At 54.3% G+C, this 21,369-nt stretch overlaps 4 protein-coding genes and 2 non-coding genes across 9 annotated transcripts in view; 3 read left to right on the top strand and 3 right to left on the bottom strand.

Moving 5' to 3' along the window:
* The window catches only part of Angptl6 (angiopoietin like 6), an 8,339-nt gene extending 8,075 nt beyond the window's left edge, over positions 1–264 (bottom strand). For all 3 annotated transcript variants that reach the window (XM_029554526.1, XM_008850074.3, XM_008850075.3), the window contains exon 1: positions 137–264. In XM_029554526.1, the coding sequence (XP_029410386.1) occupies positions 137–232 (96 nt within the window). In that variant the 5' untranslated portion in view covers positions 233–264. The remainder of the gene's footprint in view (positions 1–136) is intronic.
* A 16-nt stretch (positions 265–280) lies between these two features.
* LOC103747575 (suppressor of SWI4 1 homolog) lies at positions 281–4,301 on the top strand. Of its 2 annotated transcripts, none has more exons than XM_017802447.2 (12): positions 281–417; positions 571–741; positions 1,226–1,327; positions 1,517–1,567; positions 1,652–1,822; positions 2,729–2,805; positions 2,975–3,082; positions 3,172–3,295; positions 3,368–3,446; positions 3,523–3,652; positions 3,725–3,888; positions 3,971–4,301. In XM_017802447.2, exons 1-12 carry the CDS (start codon positions 406–408, stop codon positions 4,165–4,167), a joined length of 1,386 nt encoding a protein of 461 aa, XP_017657936.1. In that variant the 5' UTR covers positions 281–405; the 3' UTR covers positions 4,168–4,301. The 2 variants fall into 2 exon arrangements, with proteins under 2 accessions (XP_017657936.1, XP_008848292.1); XM_008850070.3 differs by having other exon boundaries at positions 337–478.
* On the top strand, positions 1,367–1,453 carry LOC115067151. The gene has a single exon (XR_003846585.1). It is a non-coding gene; the product is annotated as a small nucleolar RNA SNORD105 (small nucleolar RNA).
* On the top strand, positions 2,833–2,910 carry LOC115067152. The gene has a single exon (XR_003846586.1). It is a non-coding gene; the product is annotated as a small nucleolar RNA U105B (small nucleolar RNA).
* A 2,151-nt stretch (positions 4,302–6,452) lies between the features above and the next one.
* On the bottom strand, positions 6,453–10,968 carry Eif3g (eukaryotic translation initiation factor 3 subunit G). The gene is made up of 11 exons (XM_008850068.2): positions 10,877–10,968; positions 10,714–10,760; positions 10,067–10,150; positions 9,863–9,951; positions 9,648–9,707; positions 8,603–8,707; positions 8,325–8,514; positions 7,387–7,494; positions 7,116–7,252; positions 6,919–7,025; positions 6,453–6,537 (listed from the first exon to the last, which is right to left on the bottom strand). The coding sequence occupies exons 1-11, from the start codon at positions 10,894–10,896 to the stop codon at positions 6,522–6,524; spliced, it is 963 nt and encodes a 320-aa protein (XP_008848290.1). The 5' UTR covers positions 10,897–10,968; the 3' UTR covers positions 6,453–6,521.
* A 3,183-nt stretch (positions 10,969–14,151) lies between these two features.
* The window catches only part of Dnmt1 (DNA methyltransferase 1), a 46,510-nt gene continuing 39,292 nt past the window's right edge, over positions 14,152–21,369 (bottom strand). Inside the window, exons 30-39 of the mRNA XM_008850066.3 lie at positions 20,174–20,258; positions 19,751–19,888; positions 19,249–19,531; positions 18,900–19,041; positions 17,337–17,503; positions 16,842–17,019; positions 16,174–16,369; positions 15,575–15,858; positions 14,859–14,949; positions 14,152–14,558 (exon numbers count right to left, since the gene is read on the bottom strand). Coding sequence (XP_008848288.3) covers positions 14,434–14,558; positions 14,859–14,949; positions 15,575–15,858; positions 16,174–16,369; positions 16,842–17,019; positions 17,337–17,503; positions 18,900–19,041; positions 19,249–19,531; positions 19,751–19,888; positions 20,174–20,258 — 1,689 coding nt within the window. The 3' untranslated portion in view covers positions 14,152–14,433. The remainder of the gene's footprint in view (positions 14,559–14,858; positions 14,950–15,574; positions 15,859–16,173; positions 16,370–16,841; positions 17,020–17,336; positions 17,504–18,899; positions 19,042–19,248; positions 19,532–19,750; positions 19,889–20,173; positions 20,259–21,369) is intronic.

Below are 21,369 nucleotides of genomic sequence, written 5' to 3'. Positions count from 1 at the left end.
ACCCCCCCCCCCACCCCCACCCCATCCCGCCCCCAGGTTTCCACAGAAACAGCCCGAGATGTCTCCATAGCAACTCCTGCGATAATTTTTCCATTTCCGTCCTCTAAGCCACGTGAGGCCCGCTTGTTGACTCTACCGATCTGAGCGCCGGAAGTAGATAGGGCTTTGAGCAGCCGGGCGCCGAAAGTGGGCTGCTCAACGAGAAGTAGGCTGCGTAACCGGAAGTAAGCATCCAGGGCCAGAAGGGGCCGCGCAAAGCCGGACGTGGGCTTCATTGCGCCAGAAGTGGACTGCATCTGAAGAGACACGCACGTCGACAGTTGGACGTGCAGCACCGGAAGGGAGTCGTGCACGATCCACAGGGCACCGGAAGTGGGCCGCACATGGAGCCTCCCGGCGCCGGAAATGAGAGGGAAGGTACCGGAAGCGGCGGCAGAGGCTGCCTCGTGGAAGAGGCAACATGGGGCAGTCCGGGCGGGTAAGGCGTGGAGGCCGGGGTGGACGCGGGACGCTGACCGGGTGGCGGTCGAGGCTGGGTCCCTCACCCCGTCACCCCTGTCGCTCCCGCAGTCCCGGTACCAGAAGCGCGCGCGCGCCCAAGCGCAGCTCCGCAACCTCGAGGCCTACGCAGCGCAGCCGCACTCGTTCGTGTTCACCCGAGGCAGCGCGGGCCGCAGCCTCCGGCAGCTCAGCCTGGATGTGCGGCGGGTCATGGAGCCACTCACCGCCACCCGCCTGCAGGTTTGCGACTCTCCGGGCCGGGTTCCAATCCTGCCACCGCTGTAAGAGTTATGGGTTTGACAGTTTCCCTGCAGCCCCAGCCAGCCTGAAACTCTCTATGTAGACCAGGCTGGCCTCGAACTCACAGAGATCAGCCTGCCCCTGCCTCCCGGTACACTGGGATCAAAGGCTTGTGCCACCACTCCTGGCTAGTAATTTTATTTTATTTTATTTTTTTAATTAAAAACAGAGGGCTAGGTGTGGTGCCTTTATTCCTAGCACTCAGAAGGCAGCAGTAGTTGCATCTGTGAGATCGAGGCCATCCTGGTCTACATAGAGTTCCAAGACTGCATAGTAAAGTGCTATCTCAAAAAGAGTGTTGGGGTATGGGTCATTGGTAGAGTATCTGCCTAGCATGCCCAAGGTCATGGGTTCAGCCCCAATAGCTTAAGTGTCTGGTCTTTTGCTCAGTAAGGATTATTTATTGGTTCTTTTCTGTAATCAGGTTCGAAAGAAAAATTCACTGAAGGATTGTGTGGCAGTGGCTGGACCCCTCGGTGTTACCCACTTCCTCATCTTGAGCAAAACAGAAAGCAGTGTGTACTTGGTGAGTGGACACCTGGCTCTCTCCCTGCCTTAGCCACACTGCCCCTGTCTTATGATGAACCCTTGTGGCCCTGAGCTGTTGTGATTCTGGCTTCAAAGTAAACGCTCTGAAGAGAGGGAGCAGAGATGCCCCCCCAGGCCTCATCCCCTTGCAAAACCACTCCATCCTCACCAGTCCTTTCTCCTGCAGAAGCTGATGCGCCTCCCTGGAGGCCCCACCTTGACTTTCCAGATCCACAAGGTGAGGGCTAGGAGTGAAGAGCTGGGCTCAGGGACGCTTCTGGCCACATGGGGCAGCACTCACCCCATCTACCCTCCCCTCTAGTACACACTGGTCCGGGATGTGGTCTCCTCCCTGCGTCGGCACCGGATGCACGAACAGCAGTTTGCCCACCCGCCCCTCCTGGTGCTCAACAGCTTCGGCCCCCAAGGCATGCACGTAAAACTCATGGCCACCATGTTCCAGAACCTGTTCCCTTCCATCAATGTGCACAAGGTGGGTCAAGACTTGCAGGGCTACTCAGGTGGCTGGTCCTGACTGTACAGAGGGGCACTGACTCTGAGGGAGAGCTCAAGTTCTGTTAGTGTGAGGTGTTTTTTGTTGTTGTTGCTTTCATTTGGTTTTTTGAGACAGGGTCTCCCTGTAGCCCTACCTGGCCTGGAACTGGCTTTGTAGACCACGTTGGCCTCACAGAGGTCCACCTGCCTCTGTTGGTATGTTTTGATACTGAGACAGGAGCTCATGAATCTCCAGCTGGCCTCAGGTTATTCTGTAACCAAGGCTAGCCTTGAATGTGTGATCCTCTGCCTCCTGAATGTCAGATTCCTGGTGTGCTGCAATCCTGGCTTATGGCATACTGGGAACCAAACTTAGAACTTAATGCAGCTTACCAACTGAGCCCCAATTCCTCCCGTTTTTTTGTGTTTTTTTTTTAAAGATATTTTTATCTCTATGTATATTAGTGTATTGTCTGAATCTATGTAAGTACACCCATGTTGTGCAGTGCATGTGGAGGTCAGAAGAGGGCATTGGAGTCTTCTGGACATGGAGTTACAGAGGGTTGTTGGCTGCTATGTGTGTGCTGCAAACCAAACTCCAGTCCTCTGCAAGAGCAGCCAGTGAGCCATCTCTCTAGACCCCCCCACCTATTTTTCTAGACACAAGGTCTTCTGTTAACATAGGATGACCTTTGACTTGGGCTCTTCCTGACCTGGCCTCCGGAGTGCTGGGATGATGGACAAGGCATGTTGGGTCTGGTGGGTGTCTTTGGTTTCCGGGACCAGGTTTTGTACCTGACATCCCTGGTGCCTGTGCTGGTGACATGGGCTGGAGCACAGTTCAGGGATGGCCTACCTACTGGCATCTCCTGGCCTCAGCTCACAGGGTCCCTTTGCTGTCCAGGTGAACCTCAACACCATTAAGCGCTGCCTCCTCATTAATTACAACCATGACTCCCAGGAGCTGGACTTCCGCCACTAGTGAGTGGGGGCACACAGGGCGGGATGTCTTATGTGGATGATGATGACTGTTGCTGAGACTCTGTGATTGCTCAGTCTTAAAGTAAATGCCCTGAGGCACAGAGGGACAGGCGGGGGGAGAGCCAACCTCTGACCCCTGCACCCTCCACATCCTCCCATCCTCATGTAGCAGTATAAAGGTGGTTCCAGTGGGCGCCAGTCGGGGCATGAAGAAGCTCCTGCAGGAAAAGTTCCCCAACATGAGCCGCCTGCAAGACATCAGTGAGCTGCTGGCCATGTGAGCAGCCAGGTGGGGCTCCCACGGTGGTCCCCTCAGTTGTGCCCACAGCACCCAGTGTGCCAGTTCAAACTGCTTGCTCCACACAGGGGGGCAGGGCTGTCTGAGAGCGAGGGTGAACCAGACGGAGAATACAATATCACGAAGCTACCCCAGGCTGTGGCTGGTCGTGGCAACATGCAGGCCCAGCAGAGTGCCATCCGGCTGACAGAGGTGAGGGCATACCTGCCAGAGTGGGGGCTTGCCTGTGGGGTGCCAGCCTGACTCTTCGCCTGTGCACCCCAGATTGGGCCCCGGATGACACTGCAGCTCATTAAGATCCAGGAGGGCGTCGGGGATGGCAATGTCCTGTTCCACAGTTTTGGTGGGTATAGAGCCATGGGTGGCATTGCCCAGGGGATGCGGTGACCCTGACAAGTGACAGCTGGTCATTCTCTCAGTGCACAAGACAGAGACAGAGCTGCAGGCCATTCTGGCAGCCAAGGAGAAGAAGCTGCAGTTGAAGGTTCAGCGACAGGACCAGCAAGCTGGGAATGTGCAGCGCAAACGTGAACAACGAGAGGCACACAAGTGTGCAGAGGTCTGGGCTGGAAGGTGGGAGGTGTGGCCCAGGCAGCCTGACCATGGCAACCTGTTCTCCAGGAAGAAGAGCCTGGCTGGCATGAAGCGGGCCCGCAAAGAAGCCAATGGTGACAGTGATGCAGAGGACCCCGGGACAACCTCAGAGGCGGGGGGAACCAGCCAGCCAGATGAGGAAGATGATGTGGAGTATTTCCGCCAGGCTGTGGGTGAGGAGCCTGATGATGGTAAGTGGTCTCTCCCATCTGGAGGTCACACCTGGGGATTGACCTGGCTTCCTGGGGACCCTGAAAGTCTCTCTCCTCATAGACATGTTTCCTGTGGCCAAGCGGAGACGGTCTGCAGGCAAGCATCACAGGAAGGAGCTGAGGTCTGGCCAGGGCCGAGGTGGGAACTGGAGGCCCCCAAAGCTGCAGGGTAGACCCCGAGGAGCTCAGCCCAAACAAGGACCCAGAGCTACAGCCCAAGGACAAAGACAAGGACGGCCGTCCAGAAGAGGAACCTAAGCTGCTGGTCCAACAGGTGACCATGGACACCCCAGATTGGGGTCCGGAAGCTGCCCTGGGCTTTCAGGCGCAGCCCGGTTTCCTTTCGTGAAGGATTTCCTGCCATTCCCCTAGTAAATACCAAGTTCTGTGATTGCTGTGTGTCTCTCTGCTGGGGGATACTTGCTACCTCCTATAGGCTAGGCTATGGGAGACAGAGATGGTTTTCTGACTCCGCTTTGCAAGTTGAGATGAGCTAGCAGCCACACTACACTGCTTGGAGACTGGTAGGGGCCTCATGTAACCCAGAAGCTGCCATGGCTGCCTCCCTCTGCTGTCTGAGGGGATAGGAACATAGACCAGGAGGCAGAGGAAAGCCTTAATAGGGGATGCTTTCAGAACCTTCCAAGAGAGCCAATTGCTGAGGGTGGCAATAGCCAGCTTTCTCAGGCCTGAAAAGAACAGGATGTTTGGGGCCCCAGCTTTCCCAGGCTCCAATGTGGAATCCAGGGAGTCAGTAGTGGACAAGAGGGCACTTCCCACCACTGCACCCTGCTAGAGGTATGCACCTGTGTGGCGCTTCACCCTAGTGATGAGAAGCCAGTCCTGGACACAAGCAGGAAAGGATTGGTAGGCTTAGAACGTGGGTGGCCAGTGGGAACTAAGTCTTAGATGGGTTAGGAGCTAGCTGGTGGGTGGGGATGGCTACTAGGAACAGGAAATGGGGGAGAGGGGTTAGAGTTGACCTGTAAGGTGTTGTGGGACTGAGTTTTGGGCAACGGGACCAGAACAGATGGCCACCTTATGGAAAGGCTGCAGGTAGAGTCTGTAGGTGTAAGCATTGCACACAACATGGGGTTGAGTGACAGGTTGCTCAGCCCAGCAGCAGGGACTTGTTAATCCACACCTTCCAGGAAGGGAGTAACACTGGGGGGCTCCATATGGGAACAGCTGCAACCCTGATTCCAGGGCTCTGAATAGTGAGTGACAGGATTCTGTGTAGACCCAGAGGGCCCCTGTGGCTGGCCACCCAGTATCCACTCAGAAATGGGGTCGATGCAGAAGCCTGTGAGGTTGGACAGAGCATAGCCAGTGACTCCTGCTCACAGGTGCCAAGTTCTGCCCAGCGAAACTTCTCAGCAGCTGCAGACCACAGGCTCCAGGGTCTCCTATGGCCCATCCTGGTGGCAGTGGCTGGCAATGGCCTGGCCCTGTTCCACTTTGTCACATGGGAGCAGCCAACTGTGATCTTCTTGGTGCAGTTGACGGTGCGTAACCTGGGCTACGCACTGATGCTGCCCACTATTGGTCACCTACTTAAACTTCAAGGAAGTGGCCTGCTGCTTCGATCGTTCTTCCTCAACCTGCAACCTGCTAGGTGGTGTCATCAGCTTCAACTACTACCTGGGAGTTACCCCTTCCTCACACGCAGCTGCCTATGCCACAAGCACACCTGGGTGGTGAGCACTGTGGGCTGAACCGTGGCCATCCTGCTGGCTACTCCCACACTCAGCTTCTCCTGCCTGAAACTGCCACAGCCTGGTGCTGGGGTGTGCAGCACGGAAAGGCCAGAGGCCTGCATCAAGCGCCTGGGGACCACAGATGAACATTGGCTGCGGGGTGGGGCTACAGGGCCTATGGGCTGGCTGGCACTAGCTGGACTGGGTGGCATACTGCCCCTGGTGCTCACTCTGCTGGCCTATGCTACCTGTGCTGGGCAGTGCTACGCAGCCATGGTATGGACCCCTAATGCCTGCTCCTACAGACCCTATCATGTTATGCAAGTGCTCAATGTGGGTACCCAGCAGTGCTGGCTGGCTTGGTTTCCCAGTTTCTCAAGCGAGGCACAGGCCATGGGGGCACTAGAGCTGGGGCTCTACCTTGGCTACCAAGCAGCACAGAATCTCGTGCCCCTGGCCACCTGCATGCAACCTCCACTCTAAATGGCTGTGGCACCCAACCTGCATTGCTGTTACCTATACCACCAACACCCCAAGGACAAGAGCCCTAGCCAAGACTTGCCTCTGGCAGTTACAACCTTTACCTCCAGAGCACAGCTGAGCCTGTGACCCTAGGCCTGCGACTGTTTCTCACACACGAGTTCACTGTGACCACAGCCACAGTGTGGAAGGCAGCCCGGGAGCACCATAAGGTCCCCAGTTGCCACTTCCTTCCCAAAGCCTGGTGCTCACACCAGTGAAGGCTCACCGCCACCCACCCACATACCCTCTTACAGGGCCCCAGCCTGGGGGAGGGGCCAGCCCCACTGGCCATAGGCGACTAGTGAGAAGGACCGGGACACAAAGTGCTTTGAGTCTATTTACTGTCCTTGGAAGCTTTCTGTCCCAGGATGACAGCCATCAGTGGCAGGTGACTTAGTTGGTTGATGGCCTAGAAAGAGGGAGGGAGGCATGAGGTACAGGCAGGGACTTGGGACCTGAGGGCCACCTTTGAGTCACCCCTGCACCCTTCCATGGAATCAGGAGATCACCCTAAGGACCTGCAGGTCCAGCCTGCTCCCTGCCTTGGACTGGCATGGGACCCAGGAGGGGCAACTGATGCCAGCGGCCACCTGGCTCTTGGCAAGGATTTTGCAAACAATAAAGTGCCATCATTTCAGACAAGCCTGGTGACTGCTGAGCTAGAGGCTACAGCAGGCCTCAGAGGTGGCTAGGGACATGCAGGGTAGGGAAACAGGAAGAGAGCAGTGAGGCAATCCTGGGGGTCCTGGGGGGGGGGGCAGGAGGGGCACAGGGTGGGTAGGGGTCTTACTTGGCCCACTCCACATTGAGGATGAGGTGGTCATAGCCGAAGCCAGATACCCCAGCAATGGCACGCGCAGCATCCTCACGGCGGTGGAAGCTAATGAAGGCAAAACCCTGGGGGTTGGAGGTAGAGCAGGGTCAGAGAGCAAGACCTAAGTCACAGGTCCTCCAGCACGCACTCCCATTCCCAGGTCAGCCACCCACCTTGGACTGGCCAGTGGTCTTGTCCTTGGCCAGGTAGATACGAGAGATAGAGCCAAAGGGCCGGAAGAGCTCCTGCAGGTCAGTCTCACGTGTGTCCTCAGACAGGTTGGTGACGCGGATGGTGGCATTGTCGTCCGCTGTGTGGTCAGGGCAGGGCAATGAGATAGTAAGTGGCAGGCCACAGCTGAACCCCACACCACCCATGACTCGGTGGTAACTACAAGGTCCTGGGATATCCACCCACTACCAAGGCTGTCTCCACACCCCTCACCTCTACGGTTCGGCTGCATTGACTCTCCACGGCGGCTAGCCCCATCACGCAAGCTTGGGGGCACATACTTCCCCGTCTTGTTCTGGGCGGCCTGCACAGGCTCCAGCTCTGGACAGCAAAGGAGAATCTGACACAAAGCCCTGTCCCCAGTCACAGACACCCAATTCTACACCCAGGTTCAAAGATTCCACTGGTGTCCAGCACTGTGGTGCAAGCCTTTAGTCCCAGGACTCACTCGGCAGGCAGAGGTAGACGGATCTCTGCTGTTGAGGCCAGCCTGGTCTACAAAGCACATTCCAGGCCAGCTGGGAATATAGGGAGACCCTGTCTTAAAGAAAGACCCATTGGGGGCTGGAGAGATGACTCAGCAGTTAAGAGCACTGACTGCTCTTGCAGAGGACCCAGGTTTGATTCCCAGCACCCACATGGTGGCTAAGAACCGTCCTTAACTCTAGTTCCAGGGAAATTTGAAGCCCTCTTCTGACCTCTGCGGCACTTCAGGACACAGATGCACTCACATACACACAGGCAATACACTCATACACATAAAAATAATAAATATTAGGAAAAAAAAAAAAAAAAGACCCCATTGGCCAACAATGGGCCCACTGGCAGACAGGATCCCAGTGCCCACATCCCAGCATCACAGAGGCCCAAGAACAATAGAACAGCAGTCTCACAGCACCCAGACTCCACACGCCCAGGGTAGCAGCAAAAACATCCTGCCAACAGGCATGCTCAAGTTAAGAGCTGCCACAGTCACCAGCTGGTTATACCCACACAGGAGGGAGGGACCACCCCCAAACACAAGGTCAGCTACAAGGGGGGTGCCCAGTAGACACCTGCTGCTCAAACCTGGTCTCTGCTGCAACAGCATGCAACAAAGGGGCCAGCATGAGGACACACCACTACCACCACTTACCACCCCAGGCCCATACCTCCTGGCAGTTTCTCTTTCTCCCCGGTGGACAGGCCAAGCTGCTCTGCGAGCTCCTTCTGCATGGGCCCCAGCGTGTCCTTGTAGGGGCAGCGGGTGGTCCAGTGGTCGCCCTTACAGATGCGACAAGACACAATCTTCTGACCCTTGAGCTTGTTCATTGGATCCTCCTCCTCCTGGCAGTTCAGGTCCTGAAGGAGAGTGGGGCAGAGGCGGTTCAGGAGGGGCCAAAAGGCCATGGGGCTCTAGCCCCACCCACTAGCATGTCACCCCACTCACCTCTTTGCTGGTGATAAATGTCATAGAGACGTCATCACTGACTGTGGTGGTGGCCACGTTGGGCCCCGGGGGGTCAAACTCTGAGTTCCCAAACTTCTTCCAGTTCTGGCTCGGGGAGGGATAGGGGACAGTGTGGAGACCCACATTCCCCACTCCAGACAACCACCACCTCCAGCATGCTGGGGCCATGAGCCCCATGTTCTACTCTCCCCAAGGTCCTGCCCCCTAGTAAATAATGGTGACAGGTCCCATTTCCTGAGCCAGGCATGGTGGCGCATGGGTGTCATCCCAGCACTTGGGAGGTGGAAGCACGAGGGACTAGAGTTCACTGGTCCAGACTACATAAGGCCCTGTCTCAAACCTAAAAAGGGGGGATAGGGAGATGGTTCAGTGGGTCAAGGTGGTTCCTGTGCAAGCACAAGAACCTGAGTTCAAATCTCAAGCACACGTATAAAGTCAGGCGTGGCTGTGTGCGCGTCTGTAACCTTGGTATCATGGGAGGCATGACATGAGGCAGAGACAGACCCTGTGTAAGGGGCTAAGGCAAACAGTAACAAAGCAACACCCAATATCCTCCTCTTGTCTCTGCATGTGTGCACAAGGGTCTATCACATACACTTTCATGCACTTACATACAAAGGGGGTGGGGGCCTCCAGATGACAGAAAGGAGGTTTGGGGGTATGGGGGACAGCTGTGCCAGTGGGGATTTCTAGGACAAGTCAGTGGGCTAGTTCCCATCAGGGCTGAAGTCTGGGACCAGGATGGGGGCACACGCCTTTAATCCTCACACTGGAGAGTCAGGGGTAACAGATCTCTGTGAGTTTGAGGCCAGCCTGGTCTACATAGTAAGTTCCAGGGCAGCTGGGGCTACAGGGAGACGCTGTCTCAAAAAGACAAAAAAAGTGTGGGAGAAATGACAACTAAGGATGATCTCGACCTGTCTCTCTCTGTCTCTGTCTCTGTCTCTCTCTCTCTCTCTCTCTCTCTCTCACACACACACACACACACACACACACAAACAAACACAATGTGGGAGGGTCTCACCTTCCTCCTTGCCACAGCCTTCGAAGCCTTCCGGGTCTCAATCCTGAAGGTTCGGACAATCTGAAAATGGAAAGGAACAGAGGTGGGTTCCCCATGCCTCAAGGTTCCCAGCAGCAGGGACCTTCCTCACCAACCCAAGCAACCCACACCTGTCCCTCATGAGTAATGTAACATCCTCAAGCACAGAGCCATGCTGACCCCTGTCCTCACTGCACCTTGAACTTCTTGCCATCCTCATCTATCCGGTACTCAGTCACCGTCTTTGTGTTCCCATTGATGACCTCCTTGGGTGGTGGCAGAGGAGCTGGAGAAAGATGACAGGAACTGAGTCCTCTGATGGAGACTAGGGGAGAGAGGGCTTGGGGGGAGGGGAGGGAGGAAAGAGAATCTGCAGGGGTGGGTTGCAGGCTGTCACTCACCTCCTGGCAGCAGCTCAGGCTCTGGACTGGTGTCCCCAGTGGGCAGAGGGATGCCTTTCAGGAGCTCACTAGTGACACATTTATCTGCCAGAGGGAGTATGAGGAGGAGCAGTCAGCAACAGCTAGGATGGCAGGACTGTGGGGGTGAGACCCACGCCAGGAGCAGAGGAAAGTGGGGACCCCTGTAAGGTTAGAGCTGGCAAGCCAAGGCGGAAGGGCTTTGTGAGTGACTGTGGCTCCAAGGGCAGAGGAGAAAGCAGGACTGGAAGGCTCGAGCCTCCAAGCCAACATGGAAGAACTGTACGGCCAACAGTCATTCTAGGGTCAGAGTGGAAAGCAGGGGCTGTGGGGCTAGAGCCTCCAAGCCAACATGGAAGGACTTTGGCCAGTCACTCCAGGGGCAGAGGAAATGGGGAAGCCAAGACAGAAAGGCTTTGGGGGTGAGTCGCTACAGGGGGTGAGAGGGAGCCGGGACTGCAGACTGGGGTCCCAAGCCAACTTTGGGATGACACTGTTCCAGGCTCAGATAGATCTGCACGCCCTCGTCCGGAGCTGGAAACCCGTGGCCTAGGGTTGGGGGCGGGCCATCCAGCCCTCAAGAAGCCAGGACGCCAAGGCGGGGGATCCGGTTGTGCATGTGCACTCACCGTCCTCGCCCTCCTCTTCCACCTGGTCAGCCCAGCTGGGCTTCGAGCTGCGGAGAGACGAGATCAGTGAAACCATCTGGTCTCTGCGGCGCCCAGACCACAATAACCCCGGAGACACCCCAAATCGCCCTTCTGGGGAACTCTGCCGCCGCCCCACACTCACTCAAAGTCACCAGTCGGCATTGCAAAGTCTCACACCACGCAGCTCCCAGCCCCGGCTAGAGAGCGGAAGCGCAGGAAGAACAAGAGTTCCGGTGCTGGCGCTGCAGCCTAGAGAGACCCAAACGCGGGGCCAGCGGGGAGCACACCGCCGCGGTGCGGACGGAGGGGGAACTGCGGGCAGTGTATAGAGGGCGCTGCCACCCAGGCTGGGCGGGGCCCGGAGAGAGTCCAAACCAGAACTTCATTCCTTCACTCCTTCCTTCCATTCATTATGTATCTAGTGACTTAACTATTTCTTTATTCACTTGTTTATATACTTATTTACCTACTATTTATTCATAGCGATAATTTTTTGTATTTTGAGACATGGTTTCCCAGGAACCCCAGGAACATGGCCTGGAACTCCCAGAGATCCACCTGTTTCTGCTTCCCAAGTGCTGGAATTAAAGGTGTGCACCACCCTGGTTGTTTATTTTTTGATTGGCGTTTTGTTTTGTAGCTCCAGCTGGCCTGGGAATTCACAATGTAGACCAGGCTGGCCTCCATCTTAAAGATGCATCTGACTCTTGGGGGCACATGGGATTAGAGTCATGTGCCATCGTGACTGGCTTTTTTTTTTTTTTTAATTGACTTTTCTGCTGGGCGTGGTGGCGCATGCCTGTAGTCCCAGCACTTGGGAGGCAGAGGCAGGCGGATCTCTGTGAGTTCAAGGCCAGCCTGGTCTACATAGTGAGTTCCAGGACAGCTGGGGCTACAGGGAGACCCTGCTTCAAAAAGACAAAAAAAAAAAAAAAAAAAAAAAAAAAAAAAAACTGACTTTTATGTATGAATGTTTTGCTTGCATGTCTGTAATTGCACCCGTGTGTGCAGTGCCTACAGAGGACAGAAGAGGACATCAGATCTTGTGGAACTGGAGTTACAGATGGTTTAGCTGCCATGTGGGTGCTAGGAACTGAACTGGGGTCCTGTGCAAGAGCAGCCAGCTCTCCAGCTTAAATCCAAAACTTAATTTTTTTCTTCTTTTGGTGAGGCTAGAAGGCAGGGTTTCACCCTATAATCCAGGATAGCCAGGAAATCACAGAGTCCTCCTGCCTCAACCTCCTAAGGGCTGAAATGACTTTTTTTCTTTTTGGTCTTTTTGAGACAGGGTCTCCATGTAGCTCCAGCTGGCCTGGAACTCATTATGTAGATCAGGCTGACCTTGAACTCAGAGATCTGCTGGGATTAAAGGCGTGTGCCACCACACCCAACTGAAATGACATTTTTCTTGTCTCTTTTCTCCTCCCCTCAGTCTCTACAGTCCAGGCTGGCCTTGAACTCACATCAATACTCCCATTTCAGCTGCCCAAGACCTTGAAATACAAACATGAACCACCACAGCCAGGAGGTTCTCTCTCACATCTTCAGCCACCAGTAATCCCATGAAAGGTGGAGGCAAGAGGATCATGTTCAAGGCCAGACTCAACTCTATCTTGAGTTCCAGGCCATCTTGAGCTACATAAGATCCCCATGCCAAAAACCAAACCCCAAACCCTGGAGTCTGGCTTTCTTGCCCAGGCTGGCCTTGAATTCCTGAAGTCACCCTCAAATAGCTGGAACTATAGATGTGCACCAATAAGCCTGGCTGAAAATGACATTAGGCCCTTGCTGCATATGGTAGGGAGGAAATCATTCCATTTTGCAGCTGAAGAAACTGAGGCTTAGACCAAATCTCTGTGCTAGAAGGGCTGTCCTCCTCTGAATGACAAGATGTCAAGTGGTCCCCTAAGCTATTGTGTTTTTCTCTGTAGCATGCTGGGCTACAGCATGTGGCAGGCAGAGGACAACTAGCGTGAGTCCTTCCACCATATGGGTTCTGGGGATCTAAATCAGGTCTTAAGGCATGTTGAAAAGTCCCACTACCCACAGAGCCATCTTGCCTGCCCCTCTCATATCTTGTATGTAGTGCATGAAGAACAAAGCCAAGCTGCCACCATACCTGCCTTAGATTTTTCATTTTTTAAGTTTATTGTGTGTATGAGTGTTACCCATGTATGCAAGTACATCTGTGTCATGCAGTGCCCAAGGAGAGAGGATGTTGGATCCCCTGGAACTGGAGTTAAGGATGGTTGTTAGCTGCCATGTGGGTGCCAAAATTCAAACCCAGGTCTTCTCCAACAGCCAATGCTCTTAATTGCCAAGCCCTTTCTCCAGCCTCTTACAGGTTTTAATTGTGTCTGTGCACTTGAGTGCAGGTGCCTGAGGCGGCCAGAGGCATCAGATCTGGAGTTACAGTTGTGAACCACCTGACATGAGTCCTGGGAAATGAACCCAGGTCTTCTACAAATACAGTAGGTGCTCTTAATCAGACTCATCTCTCCAACCCCAGAAATTTTATCTCTTGTGATGCTTGGGATGGAACCCAGGGAGCTGGGCATGCAAAGGAAGCACTGATTTCTTTACCTAGTGCTTAGAATTTATTTGTATGTTGGGTCAGCAAGCTGGCTACCCAAATTTGATCCTCAGGACCCAAACATGGAGAACCAACTCCTGCATGCTGCCCTGACCAACACACAGACACCCTGGCATGCTCACACACCAAACAATGAAATCTGACATCAGGCAATATCCAAGGTGTTATGGCCGAAGGTGGGAGGAATTAACTGATTTGAATTCAGTTTTTAAAAGAATCCTGTTCTTTCCTCAAAGGGGAAAAAAGTCAATCCCAGCAATAGGGAGAGTGAGGTGGAAAACAGATCGAGGCAGCTGGGCTACATAGATCTTGCAACAAAAACCACACACAAAAGGAGTTGGAGAGAGGGCTCAGTGGTTAGACACTGGCTGCTCTAGCAGAGGACAGGCTTCAGTTCCTAACACTATGGCTAACAATGCTCCATAACTCTATAGTTCCAGATCTGATGCCCTCTTCTGGCACTTACATTCAGGCAGAATACTCATAAAAATGGCCATGGAAGCCAGGCACAGTAGTGCACGCCTTTAGTTCCAGCACTTGGGGAGAGGCAAGTGGATCTTGAGTTCATGGCTAGCCTGGTGTACATAGTGAGTTCCCTCAAAAAGGGAAAAAAAAAAAAGGCCATGGAGACCAGCTCAGGCTGCTGTTTTAAAAGGCCTTCCGGAAGCTACATTAGAAAGTTCCATGTGCCTCTCACTGGCCAGAATTGAGTCAGAATATCCCACTGAGAAGTAGGCATCTCCATCCCCTTAAATACACAGGACCACCCCTCCACCTAGCCGAGAAGGATCTAGAAGCCCTGTGTTAGTCATTACCTAAGACGCTTTACAGGAGAGCTTTATTTGAAGAAATATTACAACATATAAAAACTACATAAAGTCTTCATTTCCACTTGTACAGTGGTAATTTGATATAATGCATAATAAAAACTTTTAAAATCCAGAACACGCACACGACTGCATGGCTCGGTCACAAAGCAAATCTCAGCTTTGCCAACCGCAGCCACGGACACTGCACAACACATTTCAACCAACGGGGCATGACAGGTTAAAAACAATATCAGTGCATGTGGGGGCTCCTGGTGCCAGGGCAAGGGGATGAGAGCACTAGTCCATGGTGGTCACCTCCACTTCCTCCACCTCCTCCTTCTCCTCCACCGCCTTCTCCTCTGCCTCCACCTCTTCCTTCTCCACCTCCTTTTTCTTCTCTTCCATTTTCGATTTAACTGTAGCTGGAGAGAAAGGAAAGGAAAATCACCCAAGCACACCAAGCTCCGTGAGTGGCCTCTGGGAACTGGCCAACAGCAGGAAATGTGAACTTGCTAGAAGTTTCTGCATCCAACTGCTTTAGTTAGGAGCCCAGGCAGGTGCCTGCCATGCAGTCAGTAGGGACCTGGAATCTAGCCCTGAAGCCTGCTGGGCCAGCCCACCTCCTGGTCTAAGAAGGTACAACCAGTTGTCCCCAGGAGCACTCCTGTGGGGCTAGTGACCTGCCTGAGCCCCGGAGCTGCTCTTGCTCCCTGCCCAAGTACCTGAGGCACATTCCTGAGCTTTGGTCAGCATACAGCGCTTGATCTCTAGGCCAATTGCTTTGGCCAGTGGAGGTGGCACGGCATTACCCACCTGTGGGAAGGAAGGGGATGACACCACGTTGGCATCAGGCTCGGCAGCAGCTTGCCTCAGCTCAGAGCAAGGCAGAACACTGACCAAGGACTGGGGGAATGGAGCTTGGTCTCACAGAGCACAGACCTTTACCCATGACAGACTCACATCCATGTCAAAGGTTTTTCTCTTTATGTGTGTGAATGCTGTATGCATATAAGTACACTATGCGTATAGTGCCCATGGAGGCTCAAAGAGGGCAATGGGTCCCAGAGATCTGGACTTACAGACAGCTGTTAGCCATCATGTCAGTACTGGCAACTGAACCCAGGTCCTCTCCAAGAGAAATCAGTGCTCTTAACACCTGAGCCAGCTCTACAGCCCCAAAGAGGGAGTTTTTAAAGGCTTTACAAAACTCTGACAAACAGGATATCCAGGACCCACCTCAAGCCTATTAAGAGCCCCAATTTCGGGAGTACAGGATGGGGTCGGGTTGGCGCGCAGGCTGCTGGGATTTGAGGGCCACATTGAGTAGCAAGCAGTGTATTAACTATTGGACAGTGACCTAGGGAGGGATGTATGGCCATTGTGAAATTCCCCACCTCTCATGCTCAGTGGCACAACCCAACACCCCAAACCTGCTGACCTGCCGGTGTCTGTCCAGAATGTTGCCAAAGAGCCGGTAGGTGTCAGGGAAGCCCTGCGAGCGGGCACACTCACGCACGCTCACCACCCGGTGCTGCTCAGGGTGCAGCACACGGCCCTGCTTGCCCATGGGCTCGGGGTTGGTGACGGTGGTGCTGAAGAACCCATCCCACTCGAGGCGCCCATACAACCCAGCCCAGTGGTTGTGGCGGTTTCCGGTGTGTGGCAAGCACCAGGGGATGAGAGTGTTGAATTGCCGAGCCGTGGGATCGCACGCCTTGCCAGCTACAAAAGAATACTGTGCTGGGGCCCAGGCCAGGGTTAGGCTGGAGAGGGACTCAAGAGCACCCCAGTTCCAGAAAAGGGCTTCTGGAGGAGAACTCTAAGGGCTGTGAGGGACAGAGTAGCTGGCAACCACCATCCCACGGGCACAACTGATGTCACACCCTGGCAGCCATTTAATTATCAGCACTCAGGACGGGTTAACAAGTAGATACCTCAAGTGAGTGCTGCTGGAGAACCCCAGAAAGCCATCCTTAGCTCAGGGAACCACATGGTCATGGGAAGACCCCCCAGGGCAGCCCAAGCTGAGGGTCGCACCTTCCACACAGGAACAGACACCTCGCAGGGCTCCGGAGCTGCTGCGACCATTCTTCTTGTCGTGGAAGGTATAGCGCAATTTCTTAGCCAGCGTGCCATCAGTCAGCTGCACCTGGATATTGGGCAGATCACGCCAATCCGAGCCTGGGGCCAGGGGGATGTGCCTCATGCGGGCAGCCACCAATGGGCTCATGTCCTGGAAGAGCACAGGGAACTCAGCTAAGAGCCAGTTATGGCAACAGGGAACCCAGAAGCTCAGATCCCACCAGGAGTAGACAGCTACCCCATTCCAGCTGGGGAACAGACATGCAGGAATATGACAGGGATGCCTAGGACAGGATGGGGTTACAGTACAGGGGGCAAGGAGGGCCAGGGCCAAATCAACCAGAGGAGGGTGCAACAGGCCAAGACTGGTATACTGGGGAGCCTGCACAAAAGCATAGTGGTGACATGGCAGAGAGGGTGTGGGCAGGGCTTAGACACCATACAAGGACCACCCATGAGAACAGGACTCTGATGGACATTTTAGACAACAGGCCACCATGGGGAGGGTGGTCAGGACAAGAAAGAACGCAAGACTTTGAATGGAGGCAAGAGCCAGCTCTGGCAGCAAGCAGGGCCCAAGTGGAGGAAGTGGGGGCCAGCCAGGAGACAACGCTCCAGGCTACCTTGCAGATGTGGTCCCTGAGGATGGGCTGGTAGTGCGAACCCCGAAGCTGCCTCTGGAACCAGGACTGTGGCTCCCCATTGTAGGATATCTCAGATGCTGATGCTCCATTCCGGATCTCAGGCAGGTCAGACATGGTGTCCCGCACCGTTATGGTCCGGTATGGGCCTGAGCTGAGCCTGCAGCAGGGCAGAGAACAGTCTGGGCACCTCAGGGAGACACTCCTGCTCCCCATGACTGCAGATGCCCTCAGGCCATGCAGGCAGGCTCTGCTTGACTTGAGACATGTCATCAGCTGAGCGTGGGTTCCACTGGAGACTGTGGCTGTGATTAGTTATTAGCATGGGAGGCAGAACTCCAGGCTGGAAGCAGCATGGCACAGAGCCACCTGCTGCTCTGCTTGCTCAGGTTCACAGAACCTGGCAATGACCTCCCCAGCTGGCACAGACATCACATCACTTGTCACAGCATGTGCAGGGCTGGGTAGAGCCCCTACCTGGTGATGTTGCTGACAAACTTCCTGTCATCTACCACAACGCTCAGCTGGCAGGCTCGGGGCGCAAACACATGTAGAGGCTCTGGGAACAGAGGCAGCTTTTCACCTGGGGCAGCGGCTAGAATGATGGCTCGCCTGCGTGTCTGAGCCACACCATACTGTCCAGCCTGTGTAGGGAAAGATGTGGTTGGCAGAACATCCAAGCAACTAGACTCTGCATGGAGAACCTGAAGCAGGGAGCAGGCAGGCCAGGGAGCAGGCAGGCCAGGGAGCAAGCAGGCCAGGGAGCAGGCAAGGGGCACCTGCTGATCCAGCAGCCAACCCGTACAAGGGCAGCTCCTCTCTTAGCCAGGGCCATGCCATGCAAAGCTCCATTGTGGCTAAATGGGGATAATTCCCAAAGCTACAGTAATTTGCAGTTCCAGACCCAAAGTCTTCCTAGATTCCTATCACCCTTACCCTGCCAATCCTAGTAAATGGTGCCAGAGATATTTAGCCATCACTAAACCCTGGTCACTCCTTGCAACAGCCAATTTCAATTCCCAAACTGGAAGCTGTCAGCCCCCTAAAAACCTCCAGTGTGCAAGCAGACACCAAGATCTCTGGCTCCTCCCTCGGCAGGTTCTCCAGTTTGAACTTGTTCTGTTCAGTCTTCGTTCATCTTTCTTCACTGACCTTATACCCTGGACACCCCAGCCCACTCTGGGGAACACTGCATGGGTGTGAGAGTGGAAGGGGAGGCCTCGGGAGCCTTGCTACCTGGCAACCGAGGTTGTAGGGAGGGTAGGGCTGCCAACCAGGCTTGGCCATCAGCACGAGGCTCCAGGGCATGAGTGAGTGGCCCCACACTGGCTTCTCCACATGTTCTCGCCCCTCCAGTCACCTCACAAGTGGGTGGCCCTGCACTGGCTTCTCCACATGTTCTCGTCCCTCCAATCACCTCACAAGTGGACGGTCCCGCACTGGCTTCTCCACATGTTCTCGCCCCTCCAGTCACCTCAGCCTCCATTTTAACGGCTGTTTCCGTTTTCAGTTTGTTTTCTTATATTTGAGTCAAGGTATCATGTAGCCCAGGCCGGCCTGAAACTTTCTATGTAGCTGAAGATGACCATCTCCTGATCCTCCTGCCTCCATCTCCCACCTGCTAGATAAGAGTGCTCCCCCATGCTTTATTTGGTGCTGGGCTGAACCCAGGGCTTTATGCACACTAAACAAGCTCTCTACCACTGAGCCCCAGTCCCAGTCGTTTTTTTGGTCCTCAGGACCAAGCCCTTGGCAATGTGGCACCTGTCAAAGGCTCTACCACTGCACTGTACTCACAGCTATTTTTGAGACAAGGTATCAAGCTGGCTTTGACCCTGCGCAGGCTGGTGTTGAACTCATTTTACCTCAGCCTCCCAGGGCCTCAGCCTGGCCACCCTACAATCCAAGCTGGAGAGCCTCACTGATGGATACGGGCACAAATGTCCTCCCTCACCAAAAGGCAGATGAGTATGTGTTTTTTGCCAATGACAGGACTAGACACTGTGTACCCACCCATGTGGCCCCCACCATATGGCCCACCTGCAGCACACCAAAGGTGCACTGGTAGCCCATGCGGACCAGGCAGCGCAGCGTGAGCTTCAGCACCATGGAGCGCTTGAAGGAGACAAAGTTCCTGACATTTTCCAGCAGGAAGAACCGTGGCCGGTAGTAGTCACAGTAGCTGTGGTATGAGACATGCAGGTGTCACCCTAAGGGCCATGACAGAAGCCCCACCGTGTAGAAGCCCCCCTCCCACAGGGTACAGGTACTGAGCCTGTACCTCTCAGTATGTGACTTCTCTCACCAGCAGACAGCCCAAGCAGAGTGCCGGTGCCTCCCACAGCCATGGCCCCCCACAGCAGGCAACAGAGGGGCTTGCTGCGCTCACCTGAGGAAGGAGACCACCAGGGAGTTCTTGAACTTGGAATAGGTTCGGGAGTTGAAGCGGTTCATGCCACTGAAGCCCTGGCAGGGTGGTCCACCACATAGCAATTCCACATCACCCTTCTGTGGCAGCCGCTGACCCAGAGAATTGGTCACCTCCCCAGCCATAACCAACTTAAGTAGCACGTTGCAGTCCTCTGTGAACACGGTGGAGCCTGGGTTGTTCAGCCGGAATGCTTGGGCTGCTGGCTCCCACATCTCAATGGCCCACAGCGTCTCCGAGACACCTGGGGGATGCAACAGCAGAGGTCTGCTTTGGAGGTTGGTTTGATTTGCTTGGCTCAAACATGGCCTCGCTGTCCAGCTGGCCCAACAGGACTGTGCTACCTTACCCAGGCCAAGTATGTGCTCTGAAGTCTTCCCAATGAGGTGCCCCAGCCAGGATAGTGACAGAGCCAACAAGGCCTGGACCCAGGAAGCATCAGACAGGACCAGCCAGCACTTACCTGCTTGGTGGAATCCTTCTGATAACCCTCCACAGCCAGAAAACACGTCAAGGGTTCGCAGCTTGGATAGCTTGATGGCCGCCTCAGGCTCACTGGTCTCAATGGGCTCAGACACCTGTGACTTTGCCTTCCCTTTCCCTGGAGGTGGACACAGCCCACAGGTTAAAGCCAGTGCTCAGAGGGTCCCAGCAGGTCTTATTCGGGGAACTCAAGTGAGACATGGTCTCCCCTTTGTTGTCGATGTGAGCCTCAAACTTACGACCCACCCACTTCAGCCTCCTGGGTGCCTGTGACCCTGGGATCCTGTAAACCTAGAATTCCTGAGGTGGAGACAGGAGAATCCCGAGTTCTGAGCCAGCCTGGGCTACACAAGACTGTCTCAAAACAAACACTAATAACTGAAGAGCAGGGCCGGACACGCACCTTTCCCCTTTCCTTTGCCCTTGTTCCCAGGGCTGCGGGCATGGTTTGGAGGGTCTTCAAAGCTTTTGCTCTTGGCATTATAGGCCTGTGTGGGAAGGAGGCACATCAGTCCAAGGGAAGCCACAGATTTACTCTATGTTTAAGCCAGTTCACACTATAGAGAAACTGCTTAAAACCCACATCTATCCCGTTAACCAATTCTCTATAACCCAAACTACCATCTTCAACTGTCAGTTTCTACAGTGCTATGTAAGGTAGGCCAGGATACCTGACATGCCATATACCTGGGAACCTGGTTAGGCAAACATGCATCCTTAGATAACAGCACAGCTGGGCATGGTGGTATGCACCATTAATCCCAACAATCAGGAGGCAGAGGCAGGTGGATCTCTGAGATTGAGGCCAGCCTAGTCTGCAAGTTCCAGGCCAGTTGGGGCTACAGGGAAACCCTGTCTCAAAAAACAGCACAGAGGAGCCAAGCTAGAGAGATTCAAGTCAGTCCACATCATCAATAGGCTCCTAGATCCAGTCCGAACCCGGGCCACCTGCCTCATGAGACCGAGCAAGGAGCAGGGCTGTTTTCCCTTAGGAAGGGGGACCTTTCCCAACACATACCAAGACCACAGTGGACTGGTGGAGGCCCTTTCCCAGTACAGATTTTAGCTGTGTTAAGGCACTAAAACAGAGCCGGGAATGGTGGTGCACACCTGTAGTCCCAGCACTCGGGAGGCAGAGGCAGGTGAATCTGAGTTCGAGGCCAGCCTGGTCTACATAGCTCCAGGCCAGTGCGGGCTACAAGGAGACCTTGACTCAAAAAGATGAAAAAAAAGAGACACTAAAATGCTTCATTCTCTAACTTTTAACTTTTTAAAAGTGGAGAGTCAGGGGCTGGAGAAATGGCTCAGAGGTTAAGAACACTGACTGTTCTTGCAGAAGACCCAGGTTCAAATCCCAGCACCCATATGGTAGCTAACTCTCCATAAACTCCAGTTCCAGGGGATCTATGGAGGCCTAAAGGTGGCTTTGAGTCCCCTGGAACTAGAATCACAGAAGGCTCTCTTCTGTCCTCCATGGGCACTGCACAACATGGGTGCACTTACCTACATGCAGGCATAACACGCATACACATAAAATAAAATTTTTTTTAAAAAGTAGAGAGTCAGAAGCAGGCAGGTCTGGGGCTACAAGAAAAAAAT

The sequence above is a fragment of the Nannospalax galili genome, unplaced genomic scaffold, assembly GCF_000622305.1.
Source record: "Nannospalax galili isolate Female #2095 unplaced genomic scaffold, S.galili_v1.0 scaffold1685, whole genome shotgun sequence".
Lineage (NCBI taxonomy): Eukaryota > Metazoa > Chordata > Mammalia > Rodentia > Spalacidae > Nannospalax > Nannospalax galili.
Note: the sequence above shows the minus strand (reverse complement) of the source record. Positions and strands in the feature narration are given on the sequence as shown.